We start from the raw sequence: 21,676 nt of genomic DNA, 5'->3' as shown, positions 1-21,676 counted from the left end.
GTAAGTAAACTTGCCCAAGGTTTTGCCCTCTGCCTGGAATTGAACTCAGGTGTCTCACTTGCAAAGCGAGTGCTCTAACCACTGAGCTACAGGACTCCACAAATCTCCAATACAATATTTTTAATGTTGTTTAAAGGGGTTGCATAAATAGGGCATAAATGACATGGCATAGTTCTTATAAACGCATGATACCCTTATAATGAATAGTGTATAGAATTTCAATTCCGCAAACTACTGAAACCTTAAACTATGAGAGAATTAGTGAAGGCAGGAGAATATAAGCAAGGAGAATGTATGCAAAGGCAACAGAATATAATTACAAATGTATTTATTGCACCTATATTGCAGGCTCATGTTTCATATTATTTCAAAAAAATACAACAACAACTTGCACGCATATAGCACCCTCCACTGAGGGCAGTGACTCAAAGCGCTTAACAGTGGTGGAGCCTGACTCCGAGCCGGAGAAGGGTGGGGGGGGCGCGGGCGCAGAGTGGCTGTAAGCATGGTCAAAGAGAAAGGTTTTCAGGCGGAACTTGAAAAAGGAGGGGGGGCAAGGTAGAGGGAGCGTGTTTCACAGTTTCAGGATGTAGTAGCTGAAAGCGCAACCTCTGATGGTGGGGCGGAAGGTGCAAGGGAAAAGCAGGAGGCTGGTGCCAGTCGAACGGAGTTGCTGGGTGGTGGATTGGGGAGTGAAAAGCGCTGTATCTGTGCTGTGGGTATGGTGAAAACCAGACTCTAGGGGCTCGAGGAGAGAGGTGTGACCGAAGTTGACCTACAACAATGCGTTCCAGGACTTTAGCAAGAAAGGGTAGGTTGGAAATGGGACAGTAGTGTAAGAGGTTAGAAGGATCGAGGAGGGGTGTGATAACAGTGGTTTTCAAGGGAAATGGAACAGAGCCTGAGGAGAGAGACTTGTTGACCGTGCCAGCCAGCAGGGGGGAGAGGAGGGGGAGTTGAGTAACCAGCAGCTTTGTGGGGAGGGGGTCAAGGCAGAAGATGGAGAACTTCATGCGGGTGATTGTGGTTGAGAGGGAGAGAGAAATGGGGACAAAGGAGTGTAAGGAGTGAGGAGGGCAGGAGCAGTGGCAGAGGGAGAAGGCAGTGTGAATGGTCTGGGTGGGGTAGAAGGGGACATGGGGGGTGGGGTGGGTGGGGAGGCTGATACAGCCAAGCTGATTTTTTCAATCTTTTAGGTGAAGAGGTCTAGGACCTCTTTGCACTTGATGTTTGATATGAGGATAGAGAGGGCTTGAGGGGATGCACGGTGGAGGTGATGGACGGTGGAAAACAGTGTCTTTGGATTATTGTTTGTCTCCAGGATGACTTTGGAGTAAAAGTCAGTTTGGGCCTGTGAAAAGGAGATTCGGTAGGTGCAGAGGTGCTCGAGCCACAGCTGGTGGTGATGAGGCCGGATTTCTGCCATCTGCACTCGAGCGTCCGGGTTTGTGTTTTGAGTGAGTGGAGATGACTGTTGTACCAGGGGGAGCGGGTGGGTTTGGAAAAAGCCCTGGATTTCAGGGAAGCCAGGGAATTGAAGGTTGTGGAGTACCACTAACTTTCTACTGTCGGTTGGTGCCTTTAAGAGTTTTGAAGCTAATATGACTGGGGCCACTGCCAGGAACTTGGGGGTAAGTGCAGGAATTCAAAATTATTTATTTAAAATTTGACTTACAGAGTTAAGAGAAGATGATTAGGGGGAAACCTTACTCCAAGTGACTGGTCTGGTCTCTCAAGTCCTGCATACAAGGCAGGCTGTCACGTCAATCGCAAACAATCACTCATATCCAAACTTCCATTTGGACCCATTGGCGTCGCAAAAAAGGCACACTTACCTCCTCCCCAAGATTGTTATTTATAATAGTGTTGCTGAAGCCACCATAAAAGTATGGGTCATATGAATAAAGCTAATTGGTACCATATTGTTTATTAAATATGGAAATTACAAGTTGAAGTACTTTATTGTCTGGTTGCCAAAAAAAAATACCTTTTTGTTGTTTTCTGATGTTGGGCTGAGGATGGTCAGTTCTGGCCTGCTGGGTTTAGGCTTGGGAGATTCACAGGAGTTAATAAACGACATGAGGAATGGCTCCAGGTGCTGGCCTTTCTAAACAATATCAACATGAACCACATTGCAAGTGTGACATGTAAGAATCAGTAAATGCTGCATGCTATAATTACAGCAGTTTAATTTTTTTTACAATATTAAGAGGTCAATAACTCTTCGAAATCTAGTTTGTTGCTTCCCTTTTCAGTAATAGTTTTTGCAAATTAATCTATTCAATATAAAATGAACAACTACTTGCATTTATTTAGCGCCCCTCATGTAGGGTAACATACCTCTTTTATCAGTTTTCCAGGGACAGACTTGATAATCTTACCTGTAACAAATACAATAGTATGTTCAAAACAAATCCAGGATTCCTCAGTATTCCATAAAACAAGTTTCATTTCTATTCCATTTTTAATTATCAGACTTTAAGTCAATCCAATAATAATTATTGCATGTTATAGCGCTTCATCACGTTGTCAAAGTGTCTTAAAGTGTTTCACAGGATTTATTATAATACGCAATGACGACGCAACAACAATAACAAAATTACATTTATAGAGCGCCTTTCATGTCGGGAGGATGTCCCAAGGCGCTGGAGAGTTAGGGGTCAGGACTCAAGCATGGGGGAGGGGTGGGGTAGGGGTGAGGAAAGGCAGAGAGGTGGGAGGGCGACCAAAGGCACGATCGAAGGAGGCTCTTGAGACCGGCCTTGAAGGAGGCAATGGAGGAAGCGAGGTGAAGGGACTGTGGGATGGAGTTCTAGAGTGTGGGGGCAGAGAGGATGAAAGCCCGGCCACCAATGGAAGGGCAGGTCAGGCGGGAGACATGGAGCAGGCCAGAGCCCACTGAACAGAGGGAGCGGGCAGGTTGATAGGCATACAGTCTATGTAGCTGAATGGAACAGATCTCATTAGAGCCAGACTTGCAATCCAAGTCTCGCACTGTTCACATTTCAAAAGGTGCAAGGCTCTTTTTTGTTTAAACACGTAATAATCCATGCATAATCCTTGCATTTGATATAGCACATCAAGAATGCCTCAAAGCACTTCACAAATTTTCTGCAAAGTATGGTAACTGCATTTGTAGGCTACGGAGAGCAATAAACAAAGGAATGTATAAGCAATTTTATCTGGAGTATTAGTTCTTGGCCAGGACACTGGAAGAAAGTCCCTTCTCTTTTTGAACAGTGCTATGGGATCTTTAAGGTCCACCTGAATAGGCAGAGGAGACCTCAGTTTAACATCTCATCCAAAGGACAATGCACTTTTTCCCCAGCACTGCTTTGAAGTTAGTCTAAACTATGATTTCAAAGTCCCATGTGTGCAGTTATGTGATACTTTGCATTAGTCTTTAGGCATACTCTCCTGAACCACAACAGATTGACTAAGATCAAATGTAGTATCTGTTCTGATCAGTTTGTTCTCGGGCTTGTGTAGGTGCTCACAGCTCGCTCTCCCTGTGAGGCTCAGATCAGGAATCGCCACTGCCTTATATGATTTCCTATTCATGGAGTAGGGTGGGCATTGCTGTACTCAGGAATACCTTGCCCTCAACCCTCTGTTGTCTGGAATTGGAATTGCAGGATCCACCGACTCACAGAGTTTGATTCACTCCCCAATGGAGCAATGAAGAATCTGAAATACAGACGGCCTTGATTCTTTGTCACGAGGCTCAGACTACCCAGTCAGAGAGGCTATGCAACTGACTGACTTGCTCATGAGATTGAGAATTGTGGTATTGGGCCCATGGTGTCCTAGGGGCCCAATTTTGGGAGATTAGGAGTTTGAGTTGACTGAGAAGGGGGTCAACTCCCTGCTTGCAGACTGGGATTTATTTTATAACAGCCTTGGGGACAAGAGTTGGGCAACCTCGCTCACCAAAAAAAATAAAGAGGGTGCAATCAAACAAGGCAGCATAACTACAAGCTCCTCAACTGCACCGCTACGCAAACTTTGCCACTGCAATGACAGCATAAATATGCTGCTCCCGAGATTAAACACCTATTTTAAATGTAACTCATTGTTCATCTTTGTATTTGGTCTCTCCTTTGTCTTCATATGGCCTGCCTTATAGATTCTGCTTTTGAACCTGAGTAGCATAGTGCACCAGGACTGTACTGTTATCCTTGGGACTGTTTCAACTCTGTAAACAACACCTTATATTTTGTTCAAAATGATAGGAGATATATAACCATCTTGCTTTTCTTTCTCATTCTGATTTTTTAAAAACGTTACTCCTAACAATATTCACAGCAGTAGAGTTAAAGCAGTAAACGTGTGTAACTCCACAAATAGCAGAGCAAGAATGCTCTCATACCACATTGTACTCACCAAGATTTACATCTGGCAAAATTTTGTCAAGAAACTGTGATTCAGAGCCATCAAGGGAAAGAAAGTCATCCAAAAGCTGGCTGTTGCTTAGTTCTGGGTGTTTCAACAGATTCTATTTAAGCACAAACAGTATAATTTCAACACAACACTTACAAGGAAATTGAACAGAATATAATAGAATACAGAATAAATGGAACAATGAGAAAATGCTTTACAGTGTGCCACTGAGCAAATCATTACCATAACATTGTATTTCTCCATAGGTTATTCTTATATTAATTAATCTAATGAATACATTCAAACAAAAAACTAAAGATAACATTTATCTAATATTAGAAGTGGGGTTACCCTGTTTTGGGGAACAAAAAAGCTCCTAAAGAGCCATGCATTCAAGAGAACATCTAAGTAAGATAGAGCATCCTAATTAATAAGTTTTGATAACCCCGCTTTCAAAAGCTGTGCCAATAACTTCCTAACTGATGACTCCCTCTGTAACTGGACTATTCTGGAAAGGAAATTCTACATGGATCTAGATTCACACTATTTTCTTAGCATTTCAGAGTATGCAGAATTTAGGAACATTTTGAATTCAGTCTTAATAATAAGTAATAATCCTTACATTTGATAATAATAATCCTTGCATTTGATATAGTGCTTTTCACGTCTTCTAGACGTCTCAAAGCGCTTCACAGAATATGCTGTAAGGTGAATTGACTGTATATTTGTGGGCGAACACGGCAGCCAATTGCACACAGCAGTGTCCCACAAACAGCTGTGGATTGAAAATGACCAATTTATTATTGTTTTTGTTTTTGGAGGGATTATTATTAGGCGTGTGGAGTAAGGAAACTTGCCCAAGGGTTCGCCCTCTGCCTGGAATTGAGCCCAGGTGTCTCGCTTGCAAGGCCAGTGCTCTAACCGCTGAGCTACAGGACTCCACGTTTGATATAGCAGAATGGCAAGACTTCTCAAAGAGCTTCACAGGATTTTACTGTAAAGTGTAGAGACTGTCTATTTGTAGGTGAACACAGTAGCCAATTTGTGCACACCAATGTCCCTCAAATAGCTATGAAGTGATTGGTCAATTTTTATTTTGTTGGCCAGGACACCAGGGAAACTCTCCTTTTTTTTTTGAATAGTGCTATGGGATCTTTAACGTCTACTTGAACAGACAGACTTGGTTTAACGTCTATCCGAAGGATGGCACCTCCAATAATACAGTACAACCCCAGGAATACACTGGATTGAACTCACAGTCTAGGCCGACAAAGTTCCAACATGGGGCTTGAACCCACAACTCTGACCCTGAGGCAAGAGTGCTACCAACTGAGTCAAACTGACACCCAACTTTAAAGTCAGTTTACTGCAGTTCTTAAAAAAAACTTATAAAAAGCCTCTTTCAAAATTAGGCCATATTGAAGAATTTGCAAAAATTCAGCAGGTTCTAGAATGCTAAGAAAATAGAGGAAATCTAGAACTTCTTTCCGCTTATGTACTTTTTAAAAAAATATAATTATTCCAGTCATTTTCTTTCAACAACATTATCCATGCAAATCATAGCAACATGTATCTACGTACAGGAGTTACTTCACAGTCATGTCTATATTCATGTATTGCCCGAACACATCTTCAACAATCATTAGCCAGAACTCGAAACAGTACGTCAAAAAGGGTAGATGGGGGAAGTTCCAAAGGCAATAATTTAGTTATTTGGGAGAGCAGGGCTAGTGTATAAACTCCTCAATTACTGCATATGTCTGTGGGTTTGACACCACCAACTCCTCAGTTGTATTCATATCTTGTGATCCTCGTAAAACATGGCATGTGAAAATCCATTTGAAGAAACATGGTACATTAAAACCACTTCAGGATGAATCCACAGATTAGACAATACCTGCAAGTACTCCTGAAACTCCACTCGCTTGGATTTCAAGAACTCATAGTTCTTAGGTCCTATAAGCCTCTTTGGAGGAAGCTGAGCATCTGGGAAAGATCCTAAAACATAAATCGGCCAAAATGTTAATGTACACTTTTCCATAAAGTTTAATAAATAAACTCAAGAGCAATGTTTGAGAACGTTAGTAATATTCATTACACTTTAGCATATACTCATTTGATAGTCATGAGCTTTTACATTTACATATCTGAACTAAAAACAAATGAACAAGGCCATTCAGTTCTTCAATTTCGCCCAGAAAATATACACTTTACAGTATATTCTGTGAAGCACTTTGAGAATTCTTGAAGGGGTGATAAGGATCTTTATCAAATGCAAGGATTATTATTATTATTTTTAGTTCAAAAAATGCCACCTCTGTATTGCAGACAAGTTGAATTACAGGAGCAACAATAACAAATTACACTTGTATAGTGCCCTTCATGTTGGAAAGACGTTCTAGGGCGCTGGACAATAAGCAGTAAGGTACCCAAGATAACAGATAATCCCAATCTTTTCATTTGGTCAGGGGGACGTCTCAAAGCACTTCACGGGATTTATTGTGAAGGGGAGTGACTGCATTTGTAGACGAATGCAGCAGCCCAATTGCGTACAGCAATATCTCACAAACAGCCATGAAACAAAATGAATAATTTTATTTTGGGGGTTAACTGAGATGTATGATTTGCAAGTAGGCTGCATGGTAGACAGATGAATGCTAGACCACCACGGACGCTACCAAAATAATTGAAGTTTTAACTTGTATTTGGAGACCTTAAGGATTGTATATGGAAACAAAACTGGAGGAGTAGATTTTAACTTTTATGTGAAAAGCTTCCATGTTAGCATTCCATGGTTGTAAATTCAAGCCTAATTGAAGAAAAGTGTATACAGCGGAAGTTGCTTAAGGCGGACATGTCAGGGCCGAATGTTTTGTCCGGCTTAAAGTCGCATCCTAGGTTAACCGAAATACACGCCCAGCAGAGGTGCCGTGATGGTGCCTCTTCCCTCCTATTAAACAGGAAGGGGACCATTTAGCAGCGGCTTCCAGGTGATTGACAGCCTGAAACCTCATGTGAATATTTGGGCTCCACCTATTTACATTCGGCTCAGCTGTCAATCTATCACATTTTGACTCCTCCTATTCTGTCCCTTGTTTCTTCCCCGTTCCTCTGCCCCTCGCTGATTGACAGCCCAGAGCTGCTTATGAATGGCTGGAGTCTGCTGTCAATCAACTGCAATTTGGCTCCTCCCATCTCCATCCTGGAGCCGCTCGTGGCACAGAGTGAGTTGATGCAGCGGTGACCAGCGAGGCATTTTATCCGGATTAACTGGATTTTGACGAATTAACTGTCATATTTAAAATAGCTGAGAATACAAATGAATCGGGACCTGGTGTTTTGTCCAATTAACCCGGCGTTTGGGGTTACCTGGTGTCCAGCTAAAGCAGCTTCCATTGCATTTAACAAAACATTAACCTATTGTTATTTAAATTTCACGAAGAGAGTTAAAATAATTGTGACTGGAGTTCGCTCAAAATGTACTAAACCAAAACTAAATTTTTTAAGCATATCTTTGATAGCACATTACCATGAAACTCCGTTAGCTTCGACTCCAGAACATAGAATTCAAGATATCTCCTGTAGGCAGACCAGTGTTCACTCTCATATCCCTCTGAAAAGCAAATGAAAATGATCTGAAGACAGATTCCAAAAAAGGCATATGCATTTAAAGGTTACAAGATTAGCAGATGGATTGCTAATATGGTGAAATAACTATAAAACCTGCTTTAAAGGTCTCTTCTGATCTAAGAAGATTGGTATTTGGCTTCAAATTCAGCAGACAAAAGCACTGAATAAGAAGTTGTTTGATGTTCAAGATGATTCAGTTTCATGTTTCAAATTGGCTTTACCTACTGAACCATCAGGGTAGCTGGTGCCAGGTGTTCAAATGGGCTTCCAATCTGTTTCACTCGTTCTGATAATAAATGTTAGTCCAATATTTCCCCCATTTAACAGCTTTGAAATAACCAGAGAAAGAACTATAACTAGAGAAAATAAGGACATTGTTAAAAATGGGCGAAATTTTTATATGTATTAACCCAGTGCTATCCAAGCCAAATTGACAAGTAGTTACAGGTATAGCCACTGAGAGACATAATTGGCCACTCTATAATAAAAAAGGACTCAGTGTAGATACAATACAGGACATCGTACACATATATAATATACCTGTATACGGTTTGGCACATATTTATTTCAACCAACTGAAATGTATCATATATCTGAAACTCAAATCACACCACAGCAAAGGACACAGGATATTACTTCACATGACACGATTGACTGGGCTACATGAACAGCGACAACTGGCAGAACTACGATCCCAGTGTTTGACTGCCAATACAAAAGGGAAACCGTTATGTCTCTGTAGCTGCTGATGTGATGCAAGCATAATATACAACAATAAAGCTACACTATAACATGTACAGAAAACGTGTGAGGGATCACATGACGCAAGTGATTTTGCAGTTTATATTCTATCTATAGATAATGAAATGCAAATTAATTCAACAATGTGTAAGTGTTCCTGTCCAATAAGCAAAATGGCCACATGTGGCTAGTGGTCATTGGGTTGGACGGCGCTGTGTTAACCCACAGTATTCCAGTTTCAACCCATCCTCACCCCCTCTCATAAAATAAACCATTTGGGGATGAACACCATGACACCCTTTCCTTGGCAATGGAAGGATGGGATAGAAGGTTGGTCTTTGTACTGGTCAATTCCAATGGAGACTAATCCAATTTTACAAAGCAAATCTTTTCCTCCTGTAACTATACAGCTTTTGAAAAGACAACTTTATTCATTGCTTTGGAGTCCTGTAGCTCAGTGGTTAGAGCACTCGCTTTGCAAGCGAGAGACCTGAGTTCAATTCCAGGCAGAGGGCGAAACCTTGGGCAAGTTTCCTTACTCCACACAGAGCCTAATAATAATCCCTCCAAAACCAAAAACAATAATAAAAAAAAATTGGTCATTTTCAATCTACGACTGTTTGTCGGACACTGCTGTGCGCAATTGGCTGCCGCGTTCGCCCACAAATATACAGTCAATTCACTTTACAGTATATTCTGTGAAGCGCTTTGAGATGTCTAGAAGACGTGATAAGGCGCTATATCAAATGCAAGGATTATTATTATTAATGAATGGGCTGCATCTCCAAATCATGGTATAATGAAGGATCTGGTCATTCAGAATATGCTTCTTGGAAGTGTTCCAACAATTAAACTCATCTTAAACCAGTTTCTCATGTTGTTAGACCATTGTCCGCACTACATAGTCTCACCCCACCCAGAAGATCAATAATATATCTGTATTACCTGATCTTCTGTCATTCCGTTCTACATCAATACAAAACACTGGAGTTTTTTCCCTTTTATTATCAAAAAAGAAGTCCACATATGGAATGCTTATCTTCCATGCAGAGAGGTTGCGGTGAGCATTGGGAGTTATGGCAGTTTCTTCAGGCAAATCATCCTCAACTACCATCAATGCTTCTTCAACCTGTAACAAAAGCCAACCTTTTAACATAATTGCTTACCAGCTCCTCACTGAGCTCTGTAATTATATTAAAATGACCATCACAATATGGGAGTATATAAGTTCCTATAAGCCCTATAAGCAATTTAACAAAAGGTATAAGTTGTTTTAACCAAAACACACATTATAGAGATGGATTTCTCCACACACCGGGATTGAATAACACTAGTATCATCAATAAGACTATTCAGCATTCCAAGATGTTATCCCATGTGAAGGGTGCTTTGCAAATGCAAGACTTTGTTGTATTCATTTTATTAAAATCAAAATGGAAACAATGGTAGTCCACACCAGCTATAAGCCTGGCAATGTGCATTAACATTTTAGAGTTAAAAAAATGTAAAAGTGAACATCAAACCAAACACTTATTTTTATTTGCAAGGGTTTAGATTGTTTTTTGCTTAAGTCTCTCAGTTACCACCTCCCTCTCTATTGTGTGAGTGAAGCTTCAAAACAAATAAATGGTAGAATTCTCTCCTTGAACAGAAAACATTATACTTCTAGCATTGTAATTGCAGGTCAACAACAACAATAGTTTGCGTTTACATAGCACACTTCATGTCAGGAGATTGTCTCAAACATTTTACATAACTGATTGGGAGTTCGCGTTAGGATCAGGGAGGGAGAAAGCTGAAGAGTGGAGAGAAAGCTGGTTGAAAACACAGTGAAAAAATAGGTGTCATGGCGAAGAGAAGGGGCAAGGCAAAGGAATTCTGATGTTTTAGAGAGCTGGGTCAGAGTACCCAGTTCAAGCAATGTAAACCCCACTTTATGATTGCAGAAATGAAAATAAGTTTTTAAAAAGCAGATCAAGCTCAATGGTTGCTGAGTTAGCAAACCTGGCTGATTTTCAACCAGTGAATAAAATGGATAAAATGTCATTAAGGTTCAATTCTATCATAGATACCAAAGTAGGTTTAAAAACAATTTAGTATTTTGAAACACTTCAGTGCTACAAATTACAACCCAGCTTGAACACAGTATTTCTACTCCTGACCAATAACTTCCTATTGCAACATATTATTTAACAACAAAAATAAATACGCTCTACAGTATGGCATTACTTACAAAATCATCATCTCCTTCTGATATTCCATAATTAGGTAACATAGCTCCCTCCATTGTTGTGCTTTTAAAAACGCCTTTAAGTTTGCTACCTATTCGTGATATTCCAAAAGACTCTCCACGTTTACTGGATCCTCTGAGTGACAGAAAAATCAGTTGGTGAAAAAACATTTTTCACAAAGCAAATGTGGAACATCTAGTACTGGACGATGAATTCTAGCTTTTAAGATGATGTGATGCAAATAATAGTTGCTTTGTTTTAAACTTGTAAGTCGACAATGGTTATGAATTTGCGAATACAGTAACAAACCAGTGCTACAAATTACAACCCAGCTTGAACACAGTATTTCTACTCCTGACCATTTTTTTAAAGAAAACAATGAATTAATACCAGAAATACATTTACAATTATTAATCCTTTTCTTTATAGAACAGTGAATCCAATGAAATGGAGGTGAGCGATGTACACAACAGTAATACAGCATTCAATGAAATCCATCAATACATTAATGATATTCAGTTTCAAAGCAATACTGTATCCATTCCATTTATCACAACAATTTAAGTGATTAAAACATATCCTTTATGGACATTAATACATGGCCACTGCCGTGACAATTTTAAATAAGACGTAATAATAAAAAAAAACTAAGTTTCCAGTGGTGTGAAAATTAGAAAAATAATTCGACACTTCTTTTAAGGAGAAAAATAAATCTTTGAATGTTAGAAGTAGGTGCTATAAAATGACATGTTCCACATTATCCGCAAGTCCATATTCTAGCTCAGCAAGAAACTCATCATCAATTACTGTACATTAGAACCTTGCAACACGGAAACGGACTATTCGGCCCAACTAATCTGTGCCAGTGTTTATGCTTCACATGAGCCTCCAACCTTCCTAATCCCGTTTTCTAAATCTTTCTATGATCTTTTCCTCCCGTATATGCAATTGTTTTTCGTCAACAAGGTATCTGACACACGCAGAAACCCATCACCATGCAAAAGAGTTACTAAACCAAACTGACAGTTCCATGCATCCCATCTATGCATAGAAATCCAGAGATATTTATTGGAATGCGCACATTCTCCCTGTAGGGACATATCCTGCTTACCTAATTTCGGAAAGTATTAGATGCAATTTGACAAGAGTCAAGGCCGAGCACCCTAGAGTGTGCGTTGGAGTACTGCTGGTGTTTAACCAGCTAAAACTGCACAGCTTGCCATTGAGAGGATTGTCCAGCAAGCTTTGCCACTCTTGTCCAGCAAGGACCATCAAACCCATTAGGGTTTTGGCTTCCAGGGTTAACAGGAGCAGAGTGGGAAGAGTCTCTGAACCTAGTGATTAGTCTGCCCTTCCAAGTCCCGCTGATGCGCCACTGTGCTGTCATCAGCAGTGCCCTGCAATACTGATGATCCACCTGGATCATGTACTGGATGATTGAGACCGTCAAAGAAAGTGGGCTTGATTCTGACATTCCATTGCCAATCATGTCACCTTGGATCTAGTTCAGCACCAAGGAGACCCCGTTTACCTCTTCCCCAAGGAAGATAGTCACTGAATGAACATTAAAGCATAAAATAAGCTTGGACTGCGATTATTTTTGTCTAGCATTCCCATCAGCTCAAATCTTTTCACGAACTAGTGGTTATTGCTGCTTTTATACTACTATTTGCCTTCAGATACAAGCCCACATCTGGAACCAAACTGTAATAGGAAAGCAATGTTTTTTCTTGAATCTGAGAGAATGCTTTCAGAGTCAGACCTGCCATTACAAATGCATAGAGGAGACTGGACTCTATAATGAAAAAGTGCAGGTGTCGCATCAATTAGACTTGGACCAAGTGCCGTTTCACACATGTACGACCATCTCAAGTCAGTACGCAACTAGCCAGATGATGTCAGGGTCTCTCATGCATTTGCAAAAACATTAGAGATTTAATTTCATGCGATCTTCATTGCCCATAATATTAACAGAACAAGAGGCAAAGCTGCCCAATTCAGGTCCTTCCCCTGGTCTCCTCTACTGTTATTTCAGTACTGGAGAGTGTAAAAATAATTCTATTACTTTTTCACAATACATCATCTTGGGCATCACAGTATCAAAGGAGAAAATGCTTGAGAGGGTTTCAATCGCCTTAGGCATAATTATATTTGTGATCAACCCAAATGGAAATCCCATTAAAACAAATATGGAATAATGTTGCTATGATTTCTGCTGTTATAATACTCGCACTTCGAATTAGGGGGAAAAACACAGAACTTTTAGATTTCAACCTCTTTCCTCATCCAAATAACTGTAAACTAGCCAATAACAATACATCATTTATAAATAAGTGAACACATAGAAACATACAAACATGAAGCTGTGAGCTTAAATGCATGAAGTACTTGAACAAACATTCATGCATCTTGTACGAAAGCATGTGGTCCCTGACTTACGTTATAGCAGCAGGGAGAGAAGATAAAATGCCAGATGGAAGTGTTAGAATTGACTGGACATGAGGGAAAACAGATGCAGATGAAGACTCTTGGTTCATGGAGGCAGCGTGCCCTAGAGATGCAGCCTCAGTGCCCAGTTTAATTTCCTTCTCAGGGCTACAAGTAGCCACAAATTGGTTGTTTTGTTTAAATATATACATATCCAATAGGCAGCATTAATTAGTAGAGAAACAAAAAAAACAGTTAAATGTTAGCTACGGGGCTTGCATTCATTAATGGGAGTGTTCCAAGGCCAGCCATTTGGTTTTGCATTATTTACTTACTGCCGAGGAGACAATTCATGCTACAATATGTTCTGCCTTTATAACAAACTGTTCCTATTGTGTTTCCAGCTTTTCCCGATAAGTTTACAATACGATAAAGTTGCCTTTTTGTTTCTTTTCTATCCAACTCAGCTTACAATTCACACGTCACTCTCAGCAATTATTTTTCGCAGCTAAGACCTGCCTTATTAAAATACTGTATGTTAATAAAAACATGAGTGAAAAATAAGGCTTTAAAATGTGTGAATGAGGAGCCAACTTCAAATAGCTACAAAAAAATTGGATTTGTAGTAATGTTATATCAGTACCTAACATTTCCTACATGACTTGGGTCTTAAACAAAACTATTTCAGTTACTCAAATATATCTACATTAGTCAAAGCTGAGCTGTAATACTGCCTCCTTCCTAACAACACATTGCATTTATATAGCATTACACACTCTTCACCAATTAATGAGAAGAGTTCCTGTTTTGTTAGGCTCAGCTTTTGGTCTGGGCCATCAGCTCAAAGTTTAAGAACTCAGAAAGGTAAACACTACAATAAAAGCCAATTATTAATCCTGCTATTCAAGCTTAAATTATTGTTCCATTTGAATTGCTAACTAATAAACAAACTCACTCAAGAAGTTATGTCATTTAAGTTATAAAAAAAGTAAAAATAGACTATGAGATTGAATGGTAGCAGTCTTATTTGTTTTATATTTTAGAAACAAAATATTTAACACTCCCTTTATAATAGTTCCAAATAGAGTATGCTGCACAACCTAAACTACAACAACAACTTGCATTTATATAGCACCCTTCATGCTTCACTGTTTTATTACATTGAGGACTATGAACTCACAAGTCATGAGAACACAACCTTCTGACCCAAAGGCAAGATTAGTACCAATAATCCATCCATACATAAATAGACAAGCCCTGCTCAATTACTTACATACGTAAAATATTACAAGCCATCAATAAAGTAAATAGAACAAATGTTTTATTACTTGGAATTTCAGAGCAATTATTACAATTGTCATTTAAAAGTAGCTCCTCTTTTCTGCAAGAGAAAAGGAACCAAAACACACCTAGAGAATTTTAATAAAAAATATACATATTTCTAAAAAGTATCCCAGACATCAAATTAAATCACTTCCGCTTGACATTACTGATTAAACCTAGAAGAGCCTATACTTCATAATCATAAAGCATCAAAACTGAACACAATAACACTCAGTTTATCATAAAGGCAGATATTGGTGCACTCCATAGAACTGCTCTGTAAAACTTTAGGTAATCCTGAGAGTGAGGATGATGTGATAAATTGGCAGCCAGGAGCAAAAGATGTTCTCAACATTCTGCTGTACTTACCGGAAATCATCCAAACTCAGGCTACTTCTGTAATAACAGGCACAAGGAGTTACACTTCGCACAGTACAAATACATACGTGGGGACAAGAAAACAGTAAACACACACACAGGTACGGGTGAATAAAACACATGTTAATTGAAAAATTTAATTAGCAAATCTTTTGTTACATTTTAGACCTATCAAGAGGATAATTTGTGAAATGTTAAATATAAGCTGTCTGTTGTCAAAGAGACTCTTAGGAAATTCTTAAGCACTTGAAGTGAATGAGTTGAATAAATTTAGAAACAAACCTAAATGACATTAACTTCTATATTTTTAATTTAAGATAGTCTTTGAATACTTTTAGTGTCCAGGCAAATGCATCTGCAACATCACACAAACACAATGAAATGAATTCTCAATTAATTTAAATGTCCCCACTTTTCTTTTAGACAACTAGCCTTGATTTCCCACTGAATCAACAAGGCAAATAAAACACTTAAAAACCCAAACCTATATGTAAATTGGGACAAGTGCTTTTATGGGCAAAAACTACACACTAATCTTTGTAAATCAGTAAATAGAAATTCTGAAGTTTTATTGTGGTTAATTTGTTTTGTTCTGGAATTCTCTGAAAATTTTATATTGTTTTTAATTGACTCTTAGATCAGTTTCACTTAGGTACTGAGATAGTATGAATTACCAGTTTGAATTACACACAACTAGACATACTCACACAGACTCCATTTCTACTTTGAACATGAATATTGTTCATTTCAAAACAGAGGGAGTTCGAAGATGTCATAAAACTGCTCAGAAGTTAATAAAAAAAATCTTTGCATTTGATATTACACCTTATCACATCATCAAACTGTTTCAAAACCCTTATCAGGATTTTACTGTGAAGTATAGTGATGGTCTATTTTAGGCGAACAAAAGAAAGTGAAAATGAAGACAATCAATTGTCACTTACAAGGGACCTCGGAGGAGATATGTTCACCATTAATCAATCTGGACTCACCTGTTGAGCTTGGAGTTGTGTGTAGGTGATTCTGCTCCTTTCAGCAGATATCTAAAATACTTCAAACAAATAATCAATTATAGAAAAATGAGCTTGTAAACAAACAAAAAATGTTAACCAAATAACTGTTTTATTACATTGTTAGTAGCATTAGAGGTCACTGTACTAACAAGATCCCTGACCAAAAGACTGATCTAACAAGTCCATTTCTGAATGAGTGGAAAAGATCGACTATTTCCATCCTTACAATAAAAGTATTTCTTTGTGAATCTGTCCAGCGACATATCTGCATCTATCATGTGAGGTGACTGGTAAACTGCAGTATTTTCTATTTAAAGATTATTAGATTCAATCTGGTTAAATAGAAATAAAAATAGAACTTTATCTTTATCCTGCTAAACAACAATTTTATTCTGGTCAACAAAACAAGCATTACAACCAGCTTTTTACAGGTTACAGTATTAATTTGCCTTAATCATATTAACCCATCAGCTCACTGTATATTTTTAAATTTCTTATTACTATGTAATAATGTAATTAAAATTGGTGAGATAGTTGCTGGAGTTTAGTTTTATACACTTCCTACACCTGGCTTCAGAACACGTTTTCACAAGGTTTTGGGATGAGATTGGGTTCCTGCCAGCTCAGCCATGGATGATGCATGGTGATCAACAACTTTTTATATTTATTTATATTCATTTATATTGCGTCCTTCACACAGGGTAGAGTCTCAGAGTGGTGACAGTGACTGAGCACGGCGCCGAGCCGGGCAGAGGTGACCTTGGACACGGTCGAGGATACAAAACAAAGGAAGTGGAGACAGAAAAACACATACCCAATTGGCTTTTCTAAAACACATACCCCATTAAACTTGCAGTATAAATGTTTAAACAAGCTGTATAAACATATCGTTATACTATTTTGAAGCAATTTAATTCAAGCCTTTTTACTGTAAGCATCAGTGTTGATGACCTAATACGACAAACACAGTAACTGTGCAGGTTCCATACCTCATCACTGTGACAAAACATGGGTGTAAATACGGCTTCAAGTAGAGACAGAACATGTTCATAAGCCTCAAACAAGCAGGGTGTGGTCTGAAGTTTTACCACATCTCTGTAATTTCCCTTTGCAACTGAAAGAATCAAAATAAAAGCTTATTAGTATACAACAACAACTTGGGATTTATACAGCGCCCTCCACGCCAGACAGCGTCTCAGAGCGCTTCACAGTAATGGATCCCGGGGCTGGGCCACGGGGAGGGGGAGGAAGGTGATCAAAGGCGCAGTCGAAAAGAAAGGTCTTCAGCCGAGACCTGAAAATAGGAAGAGAGGGGGCGAGGCGAAGGGAGTGAGGAAGGGAATTCCTGAGCCTCGGGGTGTAGTGGCTGAAGGTACGGACGCCGAAGGTAGAGTAGAGGATTCGGGGGACAAGAAGAATGCCATCCCCGGTGGAGCAAAGGCAACAGACACTGTTTTGAGGAGAGAGGAGGTCAGAGAGGTGGGGGGGGGGTGCAGAGGAGTGGAGGGTTTTGAAGACAAGGGTGAGGATCTTGAAGTTGATCCTCTCTGGGACAGGCAGCAAGTGCAGTCTGGCAAGGACTGGGGTAATCGGGGAGCGGGGTTTGGTGCGGGTAAGAATGCCGGCGGCAGAGTTTTGGATGACTTGGATTTTATGAATGGTAGTGGAGGAAGACCGACGAGGAGGGCATTTAAGTAGTCCAGCCGAGAGGTGACAAAGGCCTCTAGTATAAACATCTGCATCAAGGAAGTTGAATTAGAATTGCAGGCTTTAAATATATGAATACCATCACAACCTGCATTAAGAAATAAAACGCAAAATACTGAAGATGCTGAAAATCTGAAACAAAAACAGAAGTCATGGGAACACTCAGCAGGTCAGACTGATGTCCAGTAAAAGGGTCCCTCAGATTAGTTAAAATCTCTGATCATTGTGTTTTAAATCCAATGACAAAGCATCCAATTGACTCTGTTGTTAGGATTAACAATGCCTTACTTTATATGCTACCATTGCAGGAAAACTAACAATTTCAACTCTTATTTTGAAATTATTTTTAGAAATTTGGACTTCCAAGCACCTTTCAGAAACCGATCCACACTACTGGTGTGAAGCAAAGCTGAGCATGTAAACCAATGTTCTGCACAAGTTTAAATGGGAAAGTCGGACGTCCTCCCGACGTGAAAGGTGCTATACTAATGTAATCTTGTTGCTCTCGCTACAAACACACAACTCGCTCCACACTGAACTCACCAGATGTACACAAATGGAAATATGTAGATCAGCAGCCACATTTGATATTTTGGCAGCATTGAAGCCAAACTGGAGTACAATCAGAATATAAATCTATACGCATTTTAGCAATCAATATTTTGGAGTATTTTTCATAACTGGAGGGAACTCCAACCTGCTTCTCATCCCCTGCCCATTCTGGCCCTGCTGTTTGAAACTCCATTCCTGAGCCTCTCCTCCTTGCCTTAAAATTCATTTCTGTGACCTCACGTTTCCCCTCACTACTCAGCTCCTCTAGTTTCCCCTAGCTACTCAACTAGTTGCATGAAGTAGTTTTGAGTTGTGTTCCCGGTGTGAAAGATGCTATAAAATGTGAATTGTTGTTGGTGGTGTCAGATCATTTAATGCAAATGTCTGTAATTTGCAATAAAATATCTATGTGTGGATTAAAGAATAGAAAAAGCAGCGTAAAATAGCCTGCAATTTCCTTACTATTTATGGTTATTCATGCAAAGCAGAAATTGGACTTAAAACAAAGGGAGTAAGAGGTTCTTTAAAGCAGGAAAATGACAAATTTATGTACGTACAATCCCTAAGAAACAAAAATCAAAAAGGCAACTTTAAGCAACCAAGAAAAATGACATGACCTCTGGGGAGTAACCCGCGTATAAGGCAAATTCCCACAGTTAAAGAAAAACATGTGAGCTTTGTTATCAATCTTTATCACAAGTACTCTTAGTTCATCTTGTCCCATAATGTGAAAATCAGCAAGAGGCATTTATAGCACACTTCATCACTGATAATTGGTAACTTACTTTGTTGGATTTGTTCCACAATGAAAGGATCGAATTTGATTTTATCTATACTCTCATCGAGACAATATGTCTCATAGATTTTCTTCACTTCTGCATGAAGAGTCAGCATCTCTGATTCAGACAACTCTGGACACAAGATACGGTCATTGAATTCCTCTGTTGGAAGAAAAAATTGCAACTGTGTGACAGATGATATCATGAACTGTCAAAGGTGAAACACAGCCTGGTATTGAGCTTTTTAAAAATCTGTGTGCCAAAATCAACCGAGGGGCATATCTAATCTGTTCCCAGCAAATCTGAGATTTTGTGCAAGATGCATGGCAGTACAATCGGTGATCTGACATTACAGGTGAAGAAGGAAGTAATGGGTAATGAAAAGATGTTGGTTTTGTATTTCTGATATTGTGGATAGCAGTACAGCCAGTAAATGTTCTGCTACATTAAGCAGGATCTACACAGCTGAGGTAGCGGAATTAACTGAGATGTTTAGAAGGAAGATAGATAATGGGGAAATACAGGTACTTAGTGATGATGAAAGAGACAGGAAAATGGCATTATCTGATAAAACAACTGAAGAGGTTCAATGAGCTGCCTGTTCCTATAGAGTTGCAAACAAGACTAATACCAAAAACATAGAATTTTTAAAAAGTAGGGAACTAGCATATCCTTTCCCCATAAGCCCTCATCCTTACCTACAGTCAAACAGAACTGCAGCACATGCACTGCACCCTCCTGTTTCAGGAAGTTCATGAACCGGAAGAGAAGGTCCTGCTGATCTCTTATCTCCTTTAGCTCCAATTTAAGGACCTACATAAGAAGTCAGTGTTCAGTAATTTGTTAACGTCAATATTACTTTAGCATTTAAATCAATATTAATGAACGTGTTATGATACGATTATTAACTTCATCCAAACCTTAAACTTTTTTTGTGTCCTTGAAACACTATATATTTTCCCCAATTTATAAAACTAAGAGTTTGCGGCATGTAGAAGTGATTTTATTCTGTTATGGTCAATGGTTTAATTTTGTTATCATTTATCAGCACTTTTACATACTTTACGCACAGCAATATCCCACAAACAGCAATGCAGTGAGTGACCAATTTTAATTTTCGAGGGATTGTTGGTCAGAGTAGCAGGATAAACTCACCTTCTCTTTTCAAATAAGATTTTTAAAGTCTGCCTGGATAGGCAGACTGGACCTTGGTCTAATGTCTCATCCAAAGGGTGGCACTTCCAATAATGGAGCACACCCCCAGCATTGCATTGGAGTGTCTTATTAGATTATGCGAGTTTCAAGTCACAAGGTAGGGCTTGAACCCAGAATCTTCGCTCTCACAGGCAAGTGTGCTACCAACTGAGCCAGGCTGACACAAATTTGCCTGCATTCACTTAAATAAAATGCAAATTCAATAGTATATACGTAACCAACCAGATATTTAACAATGGAAACATTTTTCATTCTTACCGACTGTGTTTTATTTCTTGGATCAGCGTATTTTTGCAGGAATGGAACCAAAGGTGATGGGGGCTCTGTCGCTGGTTCAGGCTAATGACAGAAAATAGTTGTATTCTATTAATCTACACAAGAACTGCTGCTTCAATGCTTTTTGTTTGCCAATTTGCTTCATTAAACACCATTTGTTAGGTTCATGTACCTAACAGCCCTCTATTACCTGGCTCTAGAAGCCATCCTTCAGATGTGAGTGTTAGCAAACTATTCGACACTGGAAAGCATGATAACCAACCCCAATTGACATCACCCAACATCCCCACAATCACCTTTCCAGCAGAGTTCACTGGAAAGTGGTCTGGAAAGGACAGCATTTCAAGATCAGAAACACAGAGGCCCAATCGCTTCTATGCTGACATTCATGCGGCTTGGTGCTAACTATTTGGACGCAATAATCAACATTAGCAATTTACTAATACACATTCACAAAGGGATTTCCCATATAAACACACAATGAAAAGATCACAAGTGTTAGTGATCAGTGTGTCATAACATTGATAACCAGGTGGGTCCAAGTAGGATTCTTTTAAGACAACCATAAAAGACATTTCCATGTTCTGCTACTGGCCACCGTCAATCGTATTTAATTTCCCCCCAAATTTCAGATTCTTTATTTAGGAGGTGTTCCACTTTGAGAGGGCAAATAAAATGTGAAAGGCCAAATAAAAGATGTATCAGTGCAGATCCTGGAACATTAAAATATCAAACAAACTTAAAAGAATGGCAGGAATAGTAATAATGATATTTAGACTGAGAGATACATTTTTAATTTCTCAAAGAAATGTACTGACATTACAATTAACAATACTCACTGGGCTATCGTCAATGAAAATCAGCAACAAATGATTCACAAAGTCCTTCCAAAGGCAAGAAAACACAAGTCACTTAAATATTTGCAACAAAGATCATGATATAATACTGCAATTTAAAAAAAAGATTTCACTCATGTAGCAACTTCAGTAAACAGGCCTCAGATTTAACGTCACCAAAGCTGATA

At 39.1% G+C, this 21,676-nt stretch overlaps 1 protein-coding gene across 2 annotated transcripts in view; it reads right to left on the bottom strand.

The window, feature by feature from the left end:
- snx14 (sorting nexin 14) overlaps nucleotides 1-21,676 on the bottom strand; it is a 37,970-nt gene that overhangs the window by 5,123 nt on the left and 11,171 nt on the right. Inside the window, exons 10-23 of one of the 2 annotated variants that reach the window (XM_007893856.2) lie at nucleotides 21,492-21,536; nucleotides 20,635-20,715; nucleotides 19,860-19,974; nucleotides 19,168-19,323; nucleotides 17,113-17,237; nucleotides 16,103-16,161; nucleotides 15,102-15,128; nucleotides 10,985-11,117; nucleotides 9,697-9,880; nucleotides 7,910-7,993; nucleotides 6,278-6,378; nucleotides 4,384-4,495; nucleotides 2,341-2,381; nucleotides 1,988-2,107 (exon numbers count right to left, since the gene is read on the bottom strand). In XM_007893856.2, coding sequence (XP_007892047.1) covers nucleotides 1,988-2,107; nucleotides 2,341-2,381; nucleotides 4,384-4,495; nucleotides 6,278-6,378; nucleotides 7,910-7,993; nucleotides 9,697-9,880; nucleotides 10,985-11,117; nucleotides 15,102-15,128; nucleotides 16,103-16,161; nucleotides 17,113-17,237; nucleotides 19,168-19,323; nucleotides 19,860-19,974; nucleotides 20,635-20,715; nucleotides 21,492-21,536 — 1,383 coding nt within the window. The remainder of the gene's footprint in view (nucleotides 1-1,987; nucleotides 2,108-2,340; nucleotides 2,382-4,383; nucleotides 4,496-6,277; nucleotides 6,379-7,909; nucleotides 7,994-9,696; nucleotides 9,881-10,984; nucleotides 11,118-15,101; nucleotides 15,129-16,102; nucleotides 16,162-17,112; nucleotides 17,238-19,167; nucleotides 19,324-19,859; nucleotides 19,975-20,634; nucleotides 20,716-21,491; nucleotides 21,537-21,676) is intronic. The other variant, XM_007893858.2, reaches the window with a different exon arrangement.

Source organism: Callorhinchus milii, unplaced genomic scaffold (genome assembly GCF_018977255.1).
Source record: "Callorhinchus milii isolate IMCB2004 unplaced genomic scaffold, IMCB_Cmil_1.0 Scaffold3, whole genome shotgun sequence".
NCBI lineage: Eukaryota > Metazoa > Chordata > Chondrichthyes > Chimaeriformes > Callorhinchidae > Callorhinchus > Callorhinchus milii.
The sequence above is the reverse complement of the archived record's forward strand: the minus strand, read 5'-3'. Positions and strand labels throughout refer to the sequence as shown.